The 25,913-nt window shown below is 38.5% G+C and overlaps 1 protein-coding gene across 1 annotated transcript in view; it reads right to left on the bottom strand.

Annotated features, from left to right (window-relative positions):
* The window catches only part of il1rapl2 (interleukin 1 receptor accessory protein-like 2), a 450,518-nt gene that overhangs the window by 22,497 nt on the left and 402,108 nt on the right, over positions 1 to 25,913 (bottom strand). Inside the window, exon 6 of the mRNA XM_084430937.1 lies at positions 11,411 to 11,485. Within this exon, the coding sequence (XP_084287063.1) occupies positions 11,411 to 11,485 (75 nt within the window). The remainder of the gene's footprint in view (positions 1 to 11,410; positions 11,486 to 25,913) is intronic.

The raw sequence follows: 25,913 nt of genomic DNA, 5'->3' as shown, positions 1-25,913 counted from the left end.
TGTGAACACTTTAAACCGGTGTTTCAAGGGAAGGATATCAGAGAGAAACGCAGCAAATGAATAAAAAGGGCCATTTGAAAGAACTAATGCATTGCTGCAGCCAAATCAGACCAAGACCCTTTAAAAGCAACCAAAGGTCAAAGTAAGAAACTCTCACAGACATTTATTCATATTCTCACCCACATAGAAAAGGAACTTTCACTGGGTGAAAGTAAACATGCCCACAGCATCTTGTTCATCTGTCTGCGAGACGCCTGCCAACACTGTCATCAGACAAACACTGTACATCACTTTCAAATGGAATTTGGTATATGTAAAAAACGAAACAAAAAACAGATGAAAGTTCTTTTTTTTCCACAACATTAATTTATCTGAATTTATACATTTTAAATAAACATTTTAATGTAAATGTCAAGTGGTGTAACAACCTTTAAGTAAAAAAATAAAATAATAATAATGGCCTTAAACCTTACACATTCTAATCATGTTCTCAGACACCTAAAGAGCAATGACCTATTTCCCACAAAAAGACGTTTGGCACTGTTTCATTACGCTGAACTCCTCTTTCTACACCTCCGGTTTCCGCGCGTCTGCCCACTGATAGAGCGAACGCTTCCACCCACGTCCACTTCTGTGTTGTGCTGGCATTGATCTTTGATTTAGTGCTCTCACGATAATTGAGTAAGATGTAGCGCACAATCCCGCACCAAACGCGGGTATAAAGAAACAACCTATTTTCTGGATGAAATGCTTTTTTAATGTGGTCTTTAAACGCATAGATCTGGATGCAAAAACTTTTATGGTTTTATGCTCTGAATCCTTCAAATAATAAAACTTAACATACAGCTGCATTAGATCAACAGTGTGGAAATGCTTGTCTTTTAATTACCCGAATGCTGACTGAATAGAGAAGTATTGTTTTCATGTTGCAGTACTGCTAAGACAAGCGTATTCAGAGTAAACTCACTACCATTAGCTACCTGCTGAATAATACTGCTTTATTTACTGCACTGATCCACTATTCTCACATAGCCTATGCTGATTATATGCAAATAATGTCTAAAAACCCTCCAGGGCTTTCAACAGCATTAACAGCACAGGCAGTGAAGAGCTTCCTCTGCCTGTAATTACAGCTTTTAAGAGACAGAAAATGGTAGGAGATGCAAATGAATGAGGCTGTGGCCAGCCACAATGTTTTAATGGTGAATACTTATCCAGTTTGCTCCTGTAATCATATCCAGTGTGTCTGAGGATCATTGTGTTTATGTTACTAGGATGAGCAACATCAAATTCACTGTTGAAGAATTTGCAGATGGTCTCTCATACATAATAAAATACTTCTTCCTCGATGATCAGGGTCAACCTTGCATACAATCTAAACATGAGCTATGTATAGCGCTTTTTTTTTTTTTTTTTAGTTTTCACATTCATTTTAGTCTGAATAGTATGTAAGAATCACGAACATCATCTGGTGCTAAGAATAATCAAAATACTATTTTAAGAATTGGACTGAAGTAAAAGATGATTCAACCTAAAAGAAAAAAAAAACTAAACATGGAGCATGCAGCAGCACACAAACCAGCCAAATATTAAAAATAAAAGGATTACAATGTAAAAGATTAATATTGTGTACATATTAGGGTGACCATATTCCAGGTCATGTCCGGCCGGGATTTCGAGATCGCCCAAAATATCCGCGATTCGGCTTTTGCTTTCTCGTCGCCATTCATTTTGTTTACATGTACACCTTTTGATTCAGTAGTACTGAATTAATTCCGATTGGTTAATCTGAATGTAGTGTTTACATGAACGCTAAACAAGTGATCGGTTGATGTGCGTGTAAGCATTGCTAAGAAAATTCCTGTGTTTTCGTCTCGATCGGGATCCGTGTGAATCAGAATGCATGACCTGCAAAGCTGTGCACGTACGTGTCAGTGTCAAATAACGTAATAATGTAAACATAATGAATGGTGACTGTAGAAAGCAAAAGACGAATCCCGAGCATTTTGGGCGATCTCGAAATCCTGGCCAGATATGTCCGGGTAAAACAGGACGTATGGTCACCCTAGTACATATAAATATGGTGGAATCCGCTTGTCTCATAGATGGTCTGTTCGCGTGCTTTAACCTCGCGCACGAGCAGATCCGTTTCCTCTCTTGAGAAGCGTTCAGTTTTTCCGCTTGCAAATTCCTCCATGTAAATAGCGAATCCGCCATGGCGTGAGCTAAACTGGCTTTTAAAGGGAATGGGAGATGAGACTCTGATTGGTTTATTTCACATGACGCCTAAAACACACCCATTACTCATTAAGAGAATAGGGGCAACCCTTTTAGACCATGAGCCGAGCGTGCCGACCATTTTTCCCGTTGTTCAACCAGCAAAAGTGGATTCGGGCGCCCTAAGTGCACTCGCGCTGTGCGCTTTAGACCATGCGCTTAGATCTTTAAAATAGGGCCCAGTGACACAAAAGAGGATCAAACACCTCAGCAATTCTCTGAAAAGCACCAAAGACACTCTAGCACTGTGGCATTGAGCATGGACGGCAAACTCGCAAAGTCCACAGAAAAGTTCGTGTTTGTAAATTAGTTTGGTGCAGACATTGCACCATTCACCTTCAAACAAGCAAAAGTTTTCATTGTGCTCTCTCTGGTTCCGGGGAGTCAGTGCTGTCCACCTGCGCTGTGAACACAGGTGATGTTGAGCTCTGTCACGCACTGAACAGACTGACTGTGGGCTGACCCCTGACCCCTGAGGTGAGCATCACTGTCACATCTGTGAATCTGAGCAGGTGGCAGCAGTGTGAGAGAGTGTCACTGACCGAAGCCAAACCACTTATTTAAAGAACAAGGCTGTGTGTGCGGGATACTTTCAGTGTATGCCGCCTAATGTACTGACAGTGATAAACATGTCACATGACCTAATGGAATGTGACGAGTTAATTTAGCAATTTTCTTTTTTGTCCAGTTATGTGTTAAAATGTCTTGACATTTGGCAGTCTGATCAAGTAATGAGTCGGGCATGCCATTGTGTGTTATTTTAGCAAAAGTAGTCATTGATCCAGGAACTGTGTACATACGGGTAATGTTACATAATTTACATGAACTGTTTTCTATTTTAATATATTCTAAAATGTAATTTAGTCCAGTGATGCAAAGCTGAATTACTGCAGTCTTCAGTGTCACACGATCCGTTAGAAATCCTTTTAATATGCTGATTTACATTTTTTTTATTGTTTACACACAATTTCTGAAACTATGCTCCTTTTCTCTAAACTCCACACACACAAAAATGCACACAACATGCACAACATCACACATCTCTTGCAAAAGCAACCAGTTCATTCAAAACTATTTTAACTCTTTTAAAAATGCTGTTTTTGCATGGTAACTCTACGCAAACCATCAAATGATTAGCATATACATGTCAAAATACACACGGTATGACATGTAAAACACTACTATCTTGAGTCTTGTCATAGCACGCACACATCTATGGGCACAAAGACACTGTATATACAGTATGTATCACAATTGTTGCATGATTAATGAACTTTACAGTTATTGAACTGAACTAAATCAACACTGAACTGACTTGAAGCTGAATACTGACACTTGGTTTTCTTAGAGCTTATTAACAGCAGAATTTGAATTTGTTACTATTGTCAAGCTGCTTTGAAACAGTCTGTATAGTATAAAGCACTATAGAAATAAAGGTGACTTGACTTGAATGCATATTCAGTACATATATATTTGTAAAAAAAAAAAAAACTGAAATTCAAGGATGAAAACATATTTGATTTTCAAAACATTGAGATTTTATTTCTAAAGCCCTATTCGCACGGGATAAGTGAAGCCTGTGATTTTACTCGAATTTATGGACTTATCTCCCAGATATGATGTCAATAGGCTATTGCTTGGAAATGTCTTGTCATTATAGGTCTAGCTGTATGATATTTCATAAACAGAAGAATGTTCCTAACCCGCATGCTACTATACATGCCATCCATATCCATCTAATCATTCTTTTTGTTTTCGCTCTTCTGATGGTTTTCAGCTTTCTCTTTCTGCAAATTGTATAGTTGTATCCTTTTTGTCCATCGTTGGTGAAGAATGGAGGCTGCGTTGGAGTGTTTGGATAGTATTTTGGGTGCTGGGTCATATATGAATACATATTCATAATATACATATTCTTCGCCAACGATGGATAAAAAGGCGCACAGGAAACAAAAATCTTGAAAATTATATACGACCCTGCCAAATCACAATTCGCACGTGACTAATATTATCATAGGACACCTAGTTGGGCGAAATATGGTAGGTCATTTGCGGGGGAATTTTTACTTTACAAATTACAGACATGGCCGATTCGCACGGGATTAAGATCACAGTCATCCTCCGCACTTATTACAAATGACTAGAGGTCACCAGGTAATAGTTATCCCGTGCAAATAGGGCTTAAGTGAACAAATTAGGTGTACAGTGTTTTTACACATCATCAGTGTAGGTAATTGGTAAATGAATGTGGCATTTGAATGGCACTGTTTTCCAAATGAAACATAAGTGCTGTTAGTTTTGAGTGATGTGTCTACTGTAGAGAACTGTGTTGAGCATTTTGAAAAAAGCAAATTGAGTGTAAATCAGAGAATGTGCTTGCACAACTTGCAGACTTGGTCTGAAGATTAGGTAGAAGATTTGAGTGTGTAAGCAAGAAAAAACAACAACAACAACAACAACTGTAATATCAATTTTGAATAACATTTTTTGCTGCTCGAAAACGTGACACACTACCATTGAAAAGGATATTAATACTTTTATTCAGCATGGATGCATTAAATAAAGTAAAGACATTTAAGATGTATAAGATAAATAAATAAATAAAAAAACACAGTTTCCACAAAAATATTAAGCAGCATCATTGATAATAAGCAACAAATCAGCATACATATACATACTGTATTAGACTGATCAAGGATGATGAAGGATCATGTGACACTGAAGACAGCAGTAATGATACTGAAATTCAGCTCTGCATCACAGGAATAAATTACATTTTAAAATATAAAAGTTCTGTTAATTTATAAATAAATAAAAAATTATAATATATATAAAATAATAATAATAAAAAAAAATTATATATATATATATGAAGAGTTCAGATGCAAAAGCCTCTAAGTGCCATCTGAAATTTTCTTCTAGAATGATCAACAAAAAAAATATATATATATATATTTTTTTTTAAGTAAATCTATTTAAATAATTGCAGCCTTGGTGAATAAGAGACTTTCAGAAACATTAAAACAAAATCATACTTGTACATAGTTACATTGTACGCTTTTCTGAACACTGCACGTGTCATTTTGTGTGCTCTGGGTGTCTAAAGCAGATGTTGGCTTACTTCTGAAAATGTCACTAGGACAGAAAATATATATAAAAAATGTCACTGTGTAACAGACACTTCTGACTGATGCTCTAATTGCACAACACTACCAGCAAATGGACTTCATGTGGAGTGCATGCAGATCTCTAGTGCTAAAAGGAGTCATCTGGCATCCAGTTCATCTTTTGAGAGATAGTTGACATTTCAAGGAGTCCATTTCCTGTGCTGTCTCCAAGTCAATGCGTGGAATAATGTGTTATAAATTAGAGGGAGCCGACAGATTAAATGTGAAATCTCCAGCTATTTTTCTTCTGACAACAGCCCGAGGTTGGACGAGGAGCCTTACAAATGCATTCAGACAGGAGTAAATACTTTGAAAAGAAAGAGGAGGCGTTTAACAGAGGAACAAAGACATGTCTTATATAGGCACTGGACTGACTGTGTCAGATGGGTACATTAACAGTTAAAGTACTGCACACCTCAGTGCTAAAATGAAAGTTACTGTAGCATTTGTTGTATTGTATTGTATTGTACTGCAGTGGAAGCTTTAGTTACTGTACAATCCAATACAGATCCAGAGGATGATTTCTGGGTGTGTGATTTTAGTCCTTTCCTTTGGCAGCTAGACAGTTTATCTGTCTCTGACACATTCCTTCATGAGGGATACGGATACACCTTACAGTCAGCTGACACCTCAATGAGACTCTGAGTTTGGTGTTTGAACAAGTACGAGTTAATTAGAGTTCTTTAGAGAAATTTCATTAGAAAGCAAAAATTATTTTTTAAAAGTGGCATCATGCTTTATAAGCATAAAGAAAACAGCCCACACAAATATTGGGGGAAATAGTTTGACTGAACTACATACAGTATATACTGTAAATTAGTGCTGTCAAATCGATTAATCGCATCTAAAATAAAAGTTTTTGTTTATATAATATATGTGTGTGACTGTGTGTATATATTATTATGGTTTATATATATATATATATATATATATATATATATATAAATACTGTACACACACACACACACACACACAGTGGGGAGAACAAGTATTTGATACACTGCCGATTTTGCAGGTTTTCCCACTTACAAAGCACGTAGAAGTCTGTCATTTTTATCATAGGTACTCTTCAACTGTGAGAGACGGAATCTAAAACAAAAATCCACAAAATCACATTGTATGATTTTTAAGTAATTAATTAGCATTTTATTGCATGACATAAGTATTTGATACATCAGAAAAGCAGAACTTAATATTTGGTACAGAAACCTTTATTTGCAATTACAGAGATCATACGTTTCCTGTAGTTCTTGACCAGGTTTGCACACACTGCAGCAGGGATTTTGGCCCACTCCTCCATACAGACCTTCTCCAGATCCTTCAGGTTTCGGGGCTGTCGCTGGGCAATACGGACTTTCAGCTCCCTCCAAAGATTTTCTATTGGGTTCAGGTCTGGAGACTGGCTAGGCCACTCCCAGGACCTTGAGATGCTTCTTACGGAGCCACTCCTTAGTTGCCCTGGCTGTGTGTTTCGGGTCGTTGTCATGCTGGAAGACCCAGCCACGACCCATCTTCAATGCTCTTACTGAGGGAAGGAGGTTGTTGGCCAAGATCTCGCGATACATGTCCCCATCCATCCTCCCCTCAATACGGTGCAGTCATCCTGTCCCCTTTGCAGAAAAGCATCCCCAAAGAATGACGTTTCCACCTCCATGCTTCACGGTTGGGATGGTGTTCTTGGGGTTGTACTCATCCTTCTTCTTCCTCCAAACACGGCGAGTGGAGTTTAGACCAAAAAGCTCTATTTTTGTCTCATCAGACCACATGACCTTCTCCCATTCCTCCTCTGGATCATCCAGATGGTCATTGGCAAACTTCAGACGGGCCTGGACATGTGCTGGCTTGAGCAGGGGGACCTTGCGTGCGCTGCAGGATTTTAATCCATGACGGCGTAGTGTGTTACTAATGGTTTTCTTTGAGACTGTGGTCCCAGCTCTCTTCAGGTCATTGACCAGGTCCTGCCGTGTAGTTCTGGGCTGATCCCTCACCTTCCTCATGATCACATGCCCCACGAGGTGAGATCTTGCATGGTGCCCCAGACCGAGGGAGACTGACCGTCATCTTGAACTTCTTCCATTTTCTAATAATTGCGCCAACAGTTGTTGCCTTCTCACCAAGCTGCTTGCCTATTGTCCTGTAGCCCATCCCAGCCTTGTGCAGGTCTACAATTTTATCCCTGATGTCCTTACACAGCTCTCTGGTCTTGGCCATTGTGGAGAGGTTGGAGTCTGTTTGATTGAGTGTGTGGACAGGTGTCAAACAGGTGCAGTTAATACAGGTAATGAGTGGAGAACAGGAGGGCTTCTTAAAGAAAAACTAACAGGTCTGTGAGAGCTGGAATTCTTACTAGATGGTAGGTGATCAAATACTTATGTCATGCAATAAAATGCAAATTAATTACTTAAAAATCATACACATAATCAATGTGATTTTCTGGATTTTTGTTTTAGATTCCGTCTCTCACAGTTGAAGTGTACCTACGATAAAAATACAGACCTCTACATGCTTTGTAAGTAGGAAAACCTGCAAAATCTGCAGTGTATCAAATACTTGTTCTCCCCACTATATATATATATATATATATATATATGTATATACACAATATATACACAATATATATTAATATAATAATATATACACATATATACAGTATTATGTAAATAAAAACTTTTATGTTAGATTCGATTAATCAATTTGACAGCACTACAATATATTAAAGGGACTATGTGTAGCTTTTTAGGTATTTTATTATCTAAAATCAATATTTTTATTAATAAATATGCCCTCAATGGTGTACAAATACCTATGCCAATGATCAGACTAATCCTCGTAAACGAAGAATTTATTATCTTTATATACATGGGATGGGTAGGTCCACGGAGGCTTCCATGTAGTTCCGCCATCTTGAAAAACTATAATAGCAGAGAGGGACAAAAAGTACTAGGCCAACGCGTTTCCACAACGTGTTTTCGTTCAGAACCAGCGTCACGTGACTGAAGCCAGCAGAAGCGGAGGAGCAGAGCAGTGAGAGGCGCTTGTCACTGCCACGGCAAGTTTAAAAGGATGCACTGCACGGTTATTTATACACCGTTCATTCATACATATGCTGAGTCACAGGATGAGTCCTCATCGTCGAAAAAGTCCAAAATAGACCGTAAAAGGAAACGTGACCGGAGATTACAAAAACAAGGGTTAATGTCGGGATAGCTAATACAGGAGAAAGCTTTCAAAAGAGACCCTGAAGTTGCCTGCTTTCTTCTCGACAGGTAAGTCAATGTTACGGTCTTAATTACAAGCTTTTTTTTCATTGCTTGGTTGTGTACTTTATTATATAGACAGTAGAACATTTATAGTTAAAAGTTAAACAGGCTCTTTGATGAATAGCAGCTATTGAGTAAAGTAGAGAAGGCGCTGATGATGATGATATCTAACAATGCACGTACTTCAAAAAATATAACGAGTAAAGAAGGCATTACTACTAATTACCATAGTTAATGTTTTTCACAGTCAGTAATTCATACTGTAACATTCTTTTTTTCGTTGTTTCAAGTTTCAGTTTGTTTTAAATAACAAACCTGTTCACCCGAAGAAAAACTCGAAGTGCTATTATAAGACATCCTGTCATAGCTTTTTAGTACATAACGGCTACCGTCGATGCAACGCGCATTTGATAAAGTGAGGCGCTGGAGAGCATTATTCGTTTGAATGCAAAATACAATTTCACCACTAGATGGGAGAAATTCCTACACACAGTCCCTTTAATTATAGTTATATTATATATTTTAGATTTGAAAATCATGCTATTCCCCGTTATGGTTAAATCACGGAAGCTACACCAATTACTTCACCAAGAGATCTCTTATTTATTATTTTATATACATGTGTCAGACATACGATAGAAACATCGTAGAATGCATGGAAGAATAAGGCTACATGAGAGGTGGTCTTCATTCCAGATTTCTCTGTTCCCCATTTCTCTATCCCTTCACCCCATCATGCCAGCTGTAAATGTTTCTCTGTGTTTCTCTTCCCTCACCCCTCATGCCTCTGTTTCTCCTTCCTCTCACCCCGTCATGCCTCTATGTTTCTCTGGGGTTACACTATAAGGATTGAGTTTATATACACCACTGAGGGACTTACAACTTCCTTGTAAGATAGTAAAACATGTTGCTTATGTTTAAAATGAAACCTCATGCAAGAAACCATCCCTCGGTGTATACATTTGTGGTACATTGCATCAGTTGAAAACATCCCTTTCCTTGTAAAGAATATGGCAACTGTACACATTTGTTGTATCATCATCAGTAGAAAACCTACAGTATCAAGTGAACATATGTTACATTGCACACATACTTCTATGCAAAATATAGCTGTATATTTATACTCTGACTTCACAAAATACATTATGAAATAATTATGAAAATGAATATATATATATATATATATATATATATATATATATATATCCATCAAGATGTGTATACATTTTTGGTCAAGATCTTGTATTGTCAATGCAAGAGTCCAGCACTCTGTAAAGTCTCCACCAGCACATCCCAAGTACTTTCAATGAATTTAAGCTCTGGACTCAGAGGAGCCGATTCATGTGTGAAAATGATTCTTCATGCTCCTCACAACCATTCTTTCACAGTTTGAGCCTGATGAATCTGGACATAGTCATCCTGGAATATGGCCATGATGTGTCTTCCCTACATGGTTAAGAAATGAAAAGCTACACACTGCATCAATTAGGGTTAAACGAACTGTTGCCAAACATATAACACGATAGAAACATAATAATCACTGCAATAATGATCCAGTCATAGACTCTTAAGCATTTGCCTATTTAAATCCAAACAGCAACTTGTTTTTTGGCCAGGGGGTGTGTATATCAGATGAATTCAAACATACAAATCTGGCAATATTTTTTCCTTTGAAAACTGCTTGTTTTGCTGCTTCTATTCTGCTCTTCTATTTGGAAAGTATTGCTTGTTAATGTATTTATTAAAATTAATAAAATGGATTTTACAGCCCCAGAGACCATTTCCACTTGCACAATAATTACATTCCTCCATTTTCGTCCTCTCCTAATTATCCATTTGCTAAGCATTGCTAAACATGTAGGTTAAATGAACCTGAAGAAACTGCTGGCTATTCATGGAACTATGCTTATATTCTGCTGGAAGTTTCCTTATAAGTGTTGTAAAACAGTGGAAACCTTTGAAGGCCAAGTATATCGTATCCACCCATATATGCGGTACTTATACGGAGGAAATTATGATATGCTCTATAAACTTGTTAGATACTTAATAATTGGATACTTAATAATACTTAAAATAGCATTTACATTACAGCGCAGGATAACATAAGCACCCTTGAAAGGTTGTACCATCAATGAACGGCCACAATATACATTATATGTGAGTGGTGGTTCTGATAAAGAGCCGTGGCTGGAATGATGCATACTAATAGGAGGATGTCAATTTGCTTATGATTTTATGTCTGAGCTACTACAGTATCTGCTGACTGTTGTAGTATCAGATATGTGCACATGCTATTTATAAACAAGGAGGAGGGATATTCTCATTCTAGAGAGCATTTTATTGGACAGAAACAAGTCTATGTGTCCCCGCAGAAAAAGATGTTATCAATATTTTAGGGCTGTTTTAAAAGCATATATATCTGCTTAAATTACATTTTGTCATTTTATAGGAGCGTATAAATTACTTCAAAGTAAGCAGAAATGGATTAAATGCCACAAAATTCTCATTTGGATTTTATAGAATCAAGGTCAGGAGCTCTGTGGTTCTCAGCATTTGTTGTTTGTGTTTTATTTCTGCCATATTAATCATGCATGACTGTAAGCACTTTTATAAAAGAAAAATCTTTTTCTCTTTGTGTATCTGTGCATGTGGATGTGTGTTTTTGTGTTTTAGAGATGGGGTGGAATGACTGAGATTGTGAGGACTCACCGAGTTGGACGTCTACAGTAGTCACCTGTCTCTCTGATGGGAACAAGACTTTTGGTGGTCTGGTTGTAAGAAGAGCTGCAAAACAATAAACACATTAGCAATCGGGCATTGAATGAAATATTTATCTCAATAACTCAAAACTACATCCTCTTTGTTGTCTAGTCCATATAAAAGTAATTTATACATTTGGCAGACACCTTCTCCAAAGCAATTTAGGGCCCTATTGAAGAGCGGCATGTCTTGAGTGCTGTGCAATTCAGTACGTTTTACATGTAAAGTCAGTGAACAGGGTTAAATTTGAGAGAGCGAGAGAGAGAGAGAGAGAGAGAGAGAATAGCGAAACTGTAAGTTTATCTGCTCCAAGATCAGCGTAGTTATTACCTCGCTAGTGAGAAATGTCAAGTAGCTTTTAAGTTGTTAAACTATTTTACTGCTAAAATTGTCAGAGCAGCGCTGACAACACATTTCTGTGTGAGTGTGTGTCCGTGTGTGCGTTTGAGTGGGAGAGAGAGCAGGAGAAAGAGAGTATGTGCTTTCCGTTTATAATAAAAAGTAATTTTGTGGCAAAAAAACATGGAAATAATTTTATCCTATTGTTTACTATATTTATTTGCTTGGTCATTGTCATTGTGGGTTTTGGTTCTTTTGCTGTCTTTTGCTGTAAGAACCTTTGAAATCATTTGGCGAAGTGATATGGACATGCAGTCAAGACCTGCCTGAAATTACTTTAGCCATGCGTTTCACTGAAAATAACTGCACACCTTAGCATCAGATTCAAGCATTCAAAAGCCCCATACACATACTCACATAAAGTGATATACTGTACTAATAACAAATGTGTACAAACAATGTGTATTGTGTATAGAAATTAAATGAAAAAATATGTTAACCAAGCGCACAGTAAATAGAAATATAGATAAATGTCAATGTTTTTTGTATGACTTTGTTGCCACCTGAGTTTGAAATTGGAATCACCGCTGTATGCTACTGTCCACTGAGCTAATTTTCAGGACAGACAGGCTCAGTTCCTTGAGGTCACCTTACAAGCAGAGTTTGGGTTCATTATGTGCTATATAAATGCTTATCCTTTCGGTACAATCTTGTCTCTCTCTATTGTGCAGGAATACTGCAAAAAGAGAGAGATGAGGTCGAGACCCTCATCCATCTTGAGGGGGCAGCTGCCGCTTTAGCATGCAAATGAAAGCTATCATTCTTGTCAACAGAAGACCGGACGGTTCACCAGACCACCCTTTTTGCATCGACACGTCTTTATCAGCTCACACTCCTTTTACATCTCAAACCCTTCTTCTCCTGCAGCTACTCTGGGATCAAACGCACACGCCGGTGATGTCGGTTAATGCCATGTCAGTAAAGTTTAGAGATATTTGTGAACCCCTGTGATGTGTTTATGATACAGTGAGAATGTGTTTATTCAATACTTGTGAACAGGACTGGCTTTCTCCACTCTCTGTATTTGTACAATGTCTCTGGAGCAATGCAATTAGTTACAATGATGCAAAAACCATGGCACAATTTATTTTGCTGACTTTGGATTTTTCATGGGCAGAATTACTTTTTAACAGCTCCCCTTATTAACAAATAAAATGTTAGGAAAATTAAGTCCTCTTGATGTTTAGATTACATTGTTCGAATGTAACTGGGTCTGCTGGGTAAATAAATCTTTAAGCTAAATCTATGCAGCATACTGTCATTAGCCTCTGGCAAACTGAGTTTAGATAAAAACTACCCTAACTATATGCCTTGAGCTGCTAAAGGGACTAACATGCTATCTGAACTTGACTTTAGGGGCGTCTGAAGGGGCAGTAGCTGGGTCTCTTCGGGTAGCTCCAAATGTTTTGGATGCACAAGAGTAAAGTGAATTCATTTAGACTAATGAAAATTAGCCCATGATTTACTCAACCAGCAGCCATCCTAGGTGTATATGACATTCTTCTTTCAGACAAATACAATCAGAGTTATATTAAAAAATGTCCTGGCTCTTCCAAGCTTTATAATGGGTGTACTTTTTTGGAAGTCCATGAAAGCGCATCCATCCATGATAAAAGTAATCATGGCAGACGGCCGTACGCATTGGCATACGCTACTCCTACAGCCTACGTCATATATCGTCAAGTGTTACTCTTTTGGCGTACGGCCGTCTGCTGGAAGTTAGTCATTTTAGTCGATAAAGTTTTAAATATGGATATTTTTCTTACACAAACGCATTGCTTCGCTTCAGAAGGCCTTTATTAACCCCCTAGAGCCGTGTGGATTACTTCTATCATGGATGGATGCGCTTTGATGGACTTCCAAAAAAATATACCCATTGACTCCCATTATAAAGCTTGGAAGAGCCAGGACATTTTTTAATAAAACTCCCGATTGTATTCGTCTGAAAGAAAAATGTCATATACACCTAGGATGGCTGCAGGGTGAGTAAATCATTTTTGGGTGAACTATCCCTTTAAAAGACAAGCTACAATGCTACAGTGCACAGAATTACAGCACTAAAGAAAAATCATTCTTAAAATTTTCTCAGAAAATGACCACAAAGTCAGAAAACCAATGGCAGATCCTGGCAGAGGTGATATAGACAAGGATAACCCGGCTCACCCGTATCCGTTTCATCGGATTGTGCCGCTCTCTGTTCCACCCACCCCTCTCGTTTTTTCCCTAACATCTCCCTGTGCAATACTTCACCACCCCCTCTCACTTCTGCTGCTATCTGTGTGTCTGCCCAGAAGAAAAGCCTGCTAGAATCTTCTAGAATCCATGTTAGCAACGCACCATTCAAGTTAATTAAATCACAGAATAAAATACACCAGGTCCAAAACAATATCCTCTGACAAACAGTTGCAGTTTTACCTGGTCTATTAAAAAAGTCTACTGTCAAAAGATTAAAATGATCAATGATTATTTGAACGTTTCATTGTAGTTAATGCATTGACACAAAGTTCTTCTTTAAGATAAGAGAATATGTGAGAAGGGTGAAAAAATGTAAAATGAAAAGCGAAAGAATCAGAGAGAACAATTTACATTGATTACACTTGTAATAAACTGTAATTATATATAAAGAAATGAAACCGAGGCAGATTCTGCAGCAACATCACTTTTTTCTCTCAAACATGCAAAACAGATTCTCTATATTGATATTCAAATATTCTATATTCAAACACTGGAATATACAAAAACTAGACTTTTTGCAAACTTGCAATAATCAAAGTAGTCAAATAGCAATGTTGGTTTCTCTCTGTGTGAATAGATCATTTATGTGCAATCTGCGTCATGCTTTACTTTTCTGCATCACATTTAAATACTTAAAATTAAACAAAGGGTCAGTATGAAGATCACTTCCAATTAAAGCACAAGCATACCCAGTATCCTGTTTGCTTTGGTAATGTGATAACAGAGTTTCATGCAACTTAACCATAGCAAAAATGCCATCGGTCCCCCTCAGGAAGAGCTTAAAAAAAGTTTAACTAATCGTCTGTGAGTCTTTGCCTGCAGTTAAAAAAATATCTATTTTGGGATATTTCACAGTGTGCAAAAAGCTTCTCTCAATTGAAAATTGCTCAAATGCTAAGAGCATCAGGCAGCTGATATTGTAGCTATTAGGATTAAAATACAAATCACAAATAGCAGGACTATTGATCTTGCATGTTTCACGTCTAGCAGGATCTGCCTACTCTGAAGTGTTCTGGCAGTGGTCTTACTGAGCAGACTTCAGACTCACTCCAAGAGTGAACGTGTGACAATGGATCTGTATCCAGCATCACATCTCTTTGTCCCTGGCTGATGCCTCTCTTTCACAAGCAAGCACCAGCTGTCCTTGAAGGTCTAACACCTGACCCTGCGCATCTGGACCCATCACTTCCCATCCACAGCCTCACTTCCTCTCACACACTGAGGACATTGTGGCCCTTCTGCGGATGCCTCCATTCCCCAATGACACTTCCATCCCTTCCCTTAAATATACATCTTCTAACCCCTTCTTATCCCACTCTGCCTAACTTTTATTTCTATGCTTCTCAGAACATTTACTTGGTGTAGGCAAACATGTCAGTTTCCAGTTGTGATGCAAATACACTATATGGACAAAAGTACTGGGTCACCGAAGCATTACACCAACAGGGACATAAGGACATTAATAACATTAATATGGAGTTGGTCAGCTCTTTGCAGCTATTTCAGCTTCAACTCTTCTGGGAAAGCTTTCCACAAGATATTGGAGTGTTTCTGTGGCAAATGTGTGCAGGCCATTCAAGTTATTCTACACTATACTCATCCAACCATGTCTTTATTGACCTTGCTTTGTGCACTGGGGCAAAGTCATGCTGGAATAGAAAAGGCCCATCCCCAAACAGTTCCCACAAAGTTGGAAGCATCACATTGACTATAATATCTTGCCATGCTGAAGAATTAAGATTTCCCTTCACTGGAACTAAGGGGCCAAGCCCAACCCCTGAAAAACAGCCCCATACCAGTATCCCTCCTCCACCAAACTTTACAGTTGGTACAATGCAGTCAGGCAACGTTCTCCAGGCATCCGCCAAACCTAGAGACGAGTTTCCACTGCTCCAGAGTCCAATGGTGGACTTTACACCCCTCTATCCAACGCTTGGCATTGTTCTCACATTGATGTGAGGCTTTCATGCAGCTGCCCTGCCATGGAAACACATTCCATGAAGCTCCCACCGCACAGTTTTTGTGCTGATACTAACGCCAGTGGAAGTTTTGGAATCAGCAGAGCATTGCCGACTTTTACACACCATGTGCCTCAGCACTCGGTAACCCCGCTGTGACTTTACGTGGTTTTCAAATTTGTGTCTGAGTTACTGCTGTTGCTAAATGCTTCCACTTTCCAATAATACCACTCACAAACAGTTGACCGTGGAATATCTAGCAGGGACGGAATTTCAAAAGTGGTAAAGGTGGCATCCTATCACAGTACCACACTTAAATTCACTGAGCTCTTCAGAATGACCCATTTTTTTTCCATAAATGTTTGTAAATGCAGACTACTTGCTTTATTTTATACTGTACACCTGTGGCAATAGGTCTGATTGAAACACATGAATTCAATAATTAAGCAGTGGGTCCTAATACTTCCTAATACCTAATGCATCTTACTAGTAAAGAGATTAATTGTCTTATATTTCTTTATAAATACACAACTTTAAAAACTCACAAATCCAACATTAAAGCAGTTGGTAATAATAAAATACAGGGCAAACTATTTTCTTATATATTAAGTTGGTGAATTATGAACTTCATTTCACATTATGCAATGAAACATGTTGGCTTGGTCCATTAAACACTTCATGCATAATTGAGTTATTTACATGGACTTCAGATCAAAACAGAAATTGAGGCTCATCAAGGGTATTTTTTCATGGCCACAGAAAAATTATTATTTCTTAGCGTGTACAGAGCTTAGAGCGTGTGGCAAGATCAGGAATTGTTTAAGTGACATTAATCTGCAGACAGAATCAGGGAACTCGTGTATTATAAACAAAGTTTTATTAACTAAATCATGAACACATAACTAATCTAAACAAACACATACACAAATCACACACGCGGGAAATGGAAGCAGGCAATCGGATGGTCGGATGAATTTCTGGCATGTCAGAAATTTTGGTTGCTCCTCATGACTATATTGCACAGTTGAAGCAGAGCTATGAACCGGCTGCCCTAAACTCCGTGTTTTACCTTCACTGCGCCTGCGTGAAAACAGAAGTTTAACCATTTCATCTTTAATGCAGCAAGAAAGAAAACAAAAAGAGGGAGGGGTCTTTAAGTTCTGTAGATCTAGCTACTGTTGCTTACCTCCAGTTCGTGTTGCAAAATGGATAAACCATATTACCCACGTCTTCCATGCCACCTGTGAAGTAGCTACCGTGCCTCTTTTATTAATTTGTTAAATGATCATGTTAAACAAGCTGTTTTTGAAATAAAGCTTTTTAATTTTCATTGATGACTGATTATTACAGTGCTCGGACATAGACTGTTAATAATTTTAATTATAGGCCTTTAATTCATTGTAATCGACCTAAATGTTTAGGCCTAAGCTTCTATCTAATCTTCGCAGCATGACGGTTATGCGGGGATATGCTAGAAAATTATTGTGTGGCAAATTAATTATTATAGCCTATACATTTAATAATGAAAGTAGGCCTTCCCTAATAATAATACAATAGTACTAATAATAATTTAATACATTGGAAATGCTAAATACTCTTGATAGTAGTAGTAGTAGATACTTTTATTCATCCCGAAGGAAATTTAAGGCATCCAGTAGCTTAGACAGAACACATCCACATACATACAAGATAAAATAAATAATAATAAAACATATATATATATATATATATATATATATATATATATATATATATATACCAATATATTAAAAATATTAACAATGACTATGAATATTATCTATCTGCTGGCTATGAATAGGACAATACATGACAGAAAATAAATAATAAAATGAAGATGTTCATTATATAATTGACAGACAGCTAAAAGACACAGACTCTTGCTCAAAAGTCCATCTCTCCCCTCCCCCTTTGTGTGGTATTGAAGAGCTGGATGGCCCTGGGGACAAAGGACCTCCTCAACCTGTCCGTAGAGCATGACAGCGACAGAAGTCTGCTACTGAACCTTCTCCTCTGTTTAATGAACGTGCTATGTAGTGGGTGGCGATCATTGTCCATGATCGCCAGCATCCTGCTCATTGTCCGTTTCTCTGTAGTAGCTGTGATATTGATAGCTGATGCTTGTTTTGACAATATCTCTGGATACACAATATCATGGTCTATTGGCGCAACCTGGCACGGGGGTTTATCACTCATATTTCACACGTATAGTGTGAGCAGTCAAGTCGCAGCTCGATGATCGGACCGTATAGTGTGAGCACATAAAACGCGAGCTTTGGCTTTACATCGCATGCGATCTACTGGTTCAGTGTGAGTAGGTAACCTTGCTGAAATCGCAGAGTGTAAATCAAACCCTTAACTGTTGGGTTTTATCATACAGCATGCAAATAAATAAAAACACAAGGAAACAGGGTAATACACGGGAACTAAGCAAACTCATACAACAACGGGCAAACCACGAGTGAAACATAAGCACTGTATATACACATTCAACTGAGCTAAACAAGATAACAAGGGGGCGTGGTTAAATGGGAAACACCTGAAGAACTAAATCAACATGAAAAACTACACAGAAAAACACACGACAGGAAATAACATAAAAGTCCACAAGCACACAGGGAATATATGACAGGTACACTGTCACAGTAATGACATACCTTTAATTTTTCCAAAATGATTTCCACCCCCACCCCCCCACAGTCGTCATGTTTTCAGGCCATTTCAAGTTTGATTTTGGCATGATAAAGCGGTGATATCTAAGTGCAGGCCCGGGGTGGGTAATCGGGAGAATCGGGAAAATTCCCGGTGGGCCGCTTCACTTTTGGGCCGGTCAAGGAATTTTTGTATAATTTTTTTTATTATAATTTTTTTTTCACATTTGTCACGTTAGTTACATTAGGCTACACACGTTCCGCATTCTGACACCGCAGCGCGCAGCCTCTGCATGGGTTGTACCATGAGAGGGAGTTCTCCCCTCCCCTCCTATAGAGTTGGTTGGGTCCATAGCCCGTCTTTTCCAAAACGTTTTCTCAGGTAGGCTACCGCGGCACCGCAGGCGCCTACCGATAGCTGGGTCGGCCCTACCGTAACGGTACGCGTCAGGGATGATGGATGGGAGGAAGAGGCCAGGAGGGGCTGAAAAAAGCCAGGTTGAAAAAAAGAAAGGCATTGGAGGAGGATGCTGCCAAATGTGCCAAGCTTACAGATTTATTTTCAAGAGGACAACATAAGTGGCAACAGGTAAAGAGAGATAGGTCTAGTAATGATTAGCATTAGCAACGCTGCAAGGTAATTATTCGGCTAATACTTGTTGTAGCGTTGTCAACCTATTTACAAGCAAAATATAAAATGTAATTAAAATATTAGCCTTTTTGTATCACCCAATACATGCCGATTCACAGACTTTGCAAATATTATGCAATTTAATATTGATAACAAAACTCAAGCTTGATCTGTGTATGCAGTAAAATGACTGCATACATAGGTATCACGTTTTTTGATTAAAAAAGCATTATTTTTGAATTTTTTTTATACAAATAAAACTGTAAACATTAGTTCAATATGCCTCTTTGTGGAAGAGTGGGATACATTTCAAATGCGTTCTTTCTTTCTTTCTTTCTTTCTTTCTTTCTTTCTTTCTTTCTTTCTTTCTTTCTTTCTTTCTTTCTGCTTTTGTTAATTTATTAACCTATCCTTGTGGAATATTTTTTGTTAACTTCTCAGCTTAAGTGAATTATTATTTAACCTTTACATTATTTGTTGAACCATTGTATTAATAAAAACTACACAATAGTAAGAGCTGAACTGTTGCTTCATTTATCCAATTTGGAAAAAGTGCTAATTTGGAATTCCACCATGGAAAAAGAGGGCCGGTCTTGGGCCTGAAACTCCCGGGCTGAAAAGTTGCCCCACTCCGGCCCTTTCTAAGTGGATGAGCTGTTTACTTACTTTTTAATTAGTCTTCCCATTAACGCAATCATTTTGTTCATTCAGACCAATTCACGAATGCACACGGAAACAAGGGGCGGGATTTATCACAACCAATCATATCCCAACCATAACCAATCATATCCAATTATAGCGTGATGGAGGCATTTCCCCCTCTCACATGACTTTCCCCCATTTTATTTTAAATTACCCCCCACTAATATATATATATATATATATATATATATACCCCTAGCACCCTTACTCTTATATTTGTCTTTTATGCAGTATTCCGGTTTGAAGATGAAAGGTCACTTTTTTGGACTTTTGATTGTGGCAGTCACCAACAACAGCGAAGATATGAGAAGAAAATGCACAAAAATGTCAGATTTAGAGGATATCATGTTTACTTCTTGTTAACTACCTCTAACAGCACTCTTGAAAAAAATAGTCATGAATATTAAAAACTTCAGCATGTCAAACCGATTCTAATTTTTTTCAGTGATGACATTCCGGTTTACTGTACATCTGCACTGTGACTTTTAAAAAAAGTGTGGGTAAATTACATGACTGTGTAGTCTCCATTTAGGAAACATTATGATCAGACTAAACTCCTACGCAAAGCCCCTTGCTTGTACGGCAACTGAAAATAGCCCATGAAAAGCTGCTTATGCAATTGTAGATGTGTGGTGCACCCTTGAGAGCATCTCCCCACCGCTTCCAAATCCAGCCCAGCCAGCTGAACTACGGGCGCTCACTGGAGCATGTGGGGGAAGAACAAATGGGAGAAAATTTTGGAAATGCTTGTGGGATCTGGGACCCAATCAAGAATCAAAATAAGATGAAAGTACAAAAAAGTACAAAAGAACTGCTCAAACATGTGAACTGCCTGAAGAAATCATTCCAGCATCCAGTAGAAAAGAGAAAGACAACAATGAATGTACAACAGGCCTGGCACAACCCAGTCTTACAAGAAGTCGTAAAGAATCGAGTGGACAACCTCTTCCCCAAGGAAAACCAATGAGCACAGAAAGGGTGCAGCACATTTGACCCACAGGAAGATCAGCACATTCCCCTTCCGCAAGGAACATTTCACTTCCCTTTCTATTTCTTGCTGTGAAAATGGGAAATCAGACCCCATGTATGGTCAAGTCAACTCAAATTTTTGTTTGCCCTTTTTAAATCATTTTTTCCCCCTTGTCATACGTTGCTTTTGCAATAAACATTGGATATTGCCACATTTTCCATCTACAGTTGTTATTGCACACATTCAGCATCTCATCTCTGTGGAAGCCGACTTTGCTCTATCATTTATTCTACATCTCAGTGTTGTTGCATTGGGATTGTGTAGAAATGTGGCTTTATAGAGTGGACTGCATGCCATCTTCTGCTGAGTGCAGCTGTTTCATACTCACTGACTAAACTGTCATGAAAGTTTCATGGCAGAGTACGGCCCACTCTTCTGAAAGGAGTCTGAAAGCATAAGGCTGATTCAATGCTCATTTTCTCAAGAGTACGGCAATATTTTTATGATGATGGAATGTCATTCCATTTGAAATTATGCTTTGCAAAACAACACATTCAACAATAAAAGCTTGGGACAGCAGCTGCAGAAATGCATGATTTAAACTGTTTTTTTTCCCCTGTGCTTGAAGCTTGAGCTTGCGTTAGACAGGCTGATTTGCTAACAGCACAAAAAGGAGTGTGTAAAACCTCCTGACCATGGTAAAATCACTGTAATCACTGTAATTCTTGACTTGACTTACACTGGAAACATAAATGAAACATTATTAAGAATAATCAGATTAAGTCTTAATCTGCTAAATGATATAGTTCATTACCCACACTGTAAAAAGTGATCAGCTGACTTCACTTAAAAAAAGTGAGGAAACCCTTAAAATGATTAAGTAATAAACTTAGTAATAAACAAAAAATTAAGTTATGTGAACTCCATTACGCATTAAGCTTATTTGCTTAATGATTTTAAGGCAACAGGTTTCCTCACTTTTTTTAAGTTAAAGGTGCATTAAGCAACTTTTCATGTTAAAAATACCCGTTTTTCTAACCCATACATGCTTAAACAATTGCCTGATGGGCTGAATGAGCCCTTCTATGATCACTGCGATTGCCTCTATAATCCTGTACAGTAAAATAAATAAGAGGGATTCGGGACGGAATCGACTGGGCGTGACGTCATGCGCGTTCACGCTCACCTGGCTATGTCTGGCAGGTTTGTGTATTCGCCGCCATTATCCGCATCAGCGAAGACAACTCAAGCGACTTTTGCAAAAGTAGAAGATGGATTCAAAGAGACCGGCTTCTAGTTCATCCCAAACCCCAACGCAAACTCCACATAACCGCGTGCACAACTCTGGTTGCAGTTTCGCGTGTCGCCAGAAGGGGGCATAGTTCTGCAAAAACTCAGAGACTTGCGCAATGCACCTTTAAGTCAACTGATCACCTTTTACAGTGCAAGCTGCAGGAGACACTGATATGTAGACTTTAACTCTTTTCCCACCATTGAAGGAATTTTCCATCATTTATGAGACAACACTTCCCGCCATTGACGGAATTTTCTGGCTTTCCATGTTTACACTGTTATACGGTAGGGGGCACTATTACGCATCTTCTGAAAGAGTAGAGAATCTCCGGATCAAATCACAGGTGATAAAGAAGCAGAAACAAGCGATAAAAGCATCGCTTATGCATGTTAAAGTCTTTGACAAAAACGCTAGTGTTGATAAAAGAGAATGCATGAAGCTAGAATAATTAGTGGTGCTTGCCAAAGGCAAGGCATCACTATTGTTGTTGCTCATACTTAAACTTCGGCACGCTACTCCTCCCGCACCGTTTGTCGTAAACCATGAATGAGGTGTCAAATCGACCGGTTTACCGAGGAGAGGTGTGCTATGACTTTTCTAAGCGATGTACGATGTTTGTCCGGCAGGCGACAAATCGGATGAAAAAGTTCCATTGGCATTGGCACAAAATTTGTAAGATCATATCTTTGGATCAGAACGTCAGAGAGACTTGGGGTTGGGCTCTTTTGATTTGGCCTATCAAGTAGCCAATAAGTAGTGACATAACATCTTCATAGCCATGCCGTAGCAACCAGTTACAGAACCCTAGCAAACCATTAAACAACATTAACAAGCAAAATCTCAGCACCAGAACATTGTAGAAACACACAGTTGACCTTTTTCGACTTTTAACTATCAACCCATAACTGTATAAGCAAACCCTAGTAACCATAAAGAGTACCCTAGCAACCGTACAAACACATTAAAGGGATAGTTCACCCAAAAATGAAAATTCTGTCATCATTTACTCACCCTCAAGTTGTTTCAAACCTGTAAGAATTTCTTTTTTCTGCTGAACGCAAAAGAAGATATTTTGAAAAATGTCTGTAACCAAACAGTTGATGGACCCCATTGACTTCCATAGTAGGAAAAAAAAAATACTATGGAAGTCAATGGGGTCCATCAGCTGTCTGGTTACAGACATTTTTCAAAATATCTTCTTTTGTGTTCAGCAGAAAAAATAAATTCTTACAGGTTTGAAACAACTTGAGGGTGAGTAAATGATGACAGAATTTTCTTTTTTGGGTGAACTATCCCTTTAATAAGCTATATCTCAGCACCAGAATATCGTATAGACATGGAGGTGGGCTCCTTTGTTTGATTGGGAAACCAGTCTGTAAATATCACTATGGTAACTGTGTAACCACACCCTAGCAACTGTTTAGAACATATAGAAGCCATATTTCAGCTCCACAACATCGTACAGATATGGTTGTTGGCTCATATGCAATCTGTCATGGTCACCAGTTAATCACCGTCTTCACTGTCCCATCATCCTCTTCGGTTCCCACCTGCACACTATCAGCCATCACCTATCACCTGCACGTTATCAATCACCATGGACACTAATGATCTTCACACCTGTCTGTCTTTCTCTCGTCATCTTCTGTGTATTTAGTTCATGCCTGTCTTCAGTTTAGTGTCTGATATTGTTTGTGTCGTATGTTGGCTTATCACGTTTGGAATAAATCCTCTTGTTATTTGAATGTGATTCATCTTCGTCTTCATTTGGGAACCGAGCGTTACACAATCATGTACAACACCCTAGCAACCAAGTGCAGAGTTTTGCTACTGCAAGCACCACTCACATTTTCTTCAGGAAATGTACGGTCTAGTTTTTTATGTTGTTGTTTAACAGCAGAGGCTCTGTTTTGATTGCATGTTCAGATATTCATACAATAACATTTTCTGGGGGCCATGAAAGTTTTGGGAAAATTATCAAAAATGCTGGTGGGGAAAGAGTTATTATAGAATTCAGAGTATGAAGCATATTTACAAGAGCTAAAAATGCGTCTCATCAAATCATAACTGTTCATGAAAGCAAATTAGCCCAGTTTGACTTTCAACCTTATAAAGACATTAAGGGCCCTATCTTGCACCCAGCGCAATTGACTTTGTACACTGACGCATGTATCATTCCTATTTTGCACCCGCGCAAAGCGGACTTTTCCCTCCACAGACGCACGTCGGTTAACTAAGAAATACACTTGCGCTCCCCGGGGCGGTTCAGGGCAAAGAGGAGGCGTGTTCCGGCGCAAACGTTCCCTCATGCTATTTTACAGGTTTAGAAAACAATTGCGCCACTGACCGAAAAAAAAACAGTTTAAAGTCAGTGGCGCGCATGTTATTCATATGCTATTTTAAGGGCGCATGCTTGGCCTTAATCAATGTAGCGTGTGCACAACGCGCATACACTTTGATTCTCTCATCTACACACAGACGCAGCAGTTATCATTTTTGCAAATCATACATTATTACGATAGATAGACAGATAGATAGATAGGTAGATAGATAGATAGATAGATCGATCGATCCCCAACGTTCCTGACGAGAACGTCGGTCTCCTCGGCTGTGAACCGCTCCTCGCGTGCGCCTGGCAAATCCGCCGTTATAATAGGAATCCGCTTTAGAACAAGCACGCCTGCTCTTAAAGGGAATGTGCGATGTCGCTCTGATTGGTTTATTTCACGTTACGCCCAAATCACACCTATGAATAATGAAGCTACTTCAGACCAACCCCTTTTAGATTTGCGCCAGGCGCAAGAGTCATTTATCCCGCCGGGAAAATAGCAACAGCGCCCAAGACCCGCCCACAAAGTTACTTGCGCTTTGCGCTTTGACACTTGCGTTTCAGATCGTTAAAATAGGGCCCTAAATGTCTAAAGACATTTAAAAACTCCAAAATAAAAGCTACTATCAGCAATATAAGTCAATAATTTTCTAAACATTTTGGCTGGATTATCTACATACATGGATAATGTACGTTGTAATGTACGCAAGTTAGGTAGGAGGCTTAGAATTGCAACCTTTTTTTTGCTACATACTGTTTGACCACAAAATGTCATATTGTGAATATACAAAAAATGCACTCAATTAAAAGATATCCTCTTAAATAAAAAAATCTCAATATAATAAACAGTTGGCCTAGCAGTCTTGAGTGCTGTTTTAATGAGCATGAACTGTGGCACATGCACTTGCAATAAACACAAAATGTCTGGGTTTTTTTTCTGCCTGCCAATTTAATTCTCCCTGAGCCAGCACATACATCTGATGCTTCGCCAACTATGGCCGTCAACAAACTCTTCCCTGCATCATTAAAAAAAGGTTTGCACAGGACATTTATATTTATTCCATTACCTTTTATTTTAAGTGAAAAAAATACATGTATCCACAGTCACGTCAACAAAAAACAGGAAATATTTTTGGACACACTAAATGACTTTGGGGAAGTTTACACCAGAAACTTGCAGCACAGTGTTTCACGAAATATGAAATATTCACTAGTTTCAGCAATGTGCTGACTGAGCAATTACTACATACACATGTCCACCAATG

Source organism: Rutilus rutilus, assembly GCF_951802725.1.
Source record: "Rutilus rutilus genome assembly, chromosome: 14".
Taxonomy (NCBI): domain Eukaryota; kingdom Metazoa; phylum Chordata; class Actinopteri; order Cypriniformes; family Leuciscidae; genus Rutilus; species Rutilus rutilus.
This window is presented reverse-complemented; position numbering and strand designations above follow the sequence as displayed.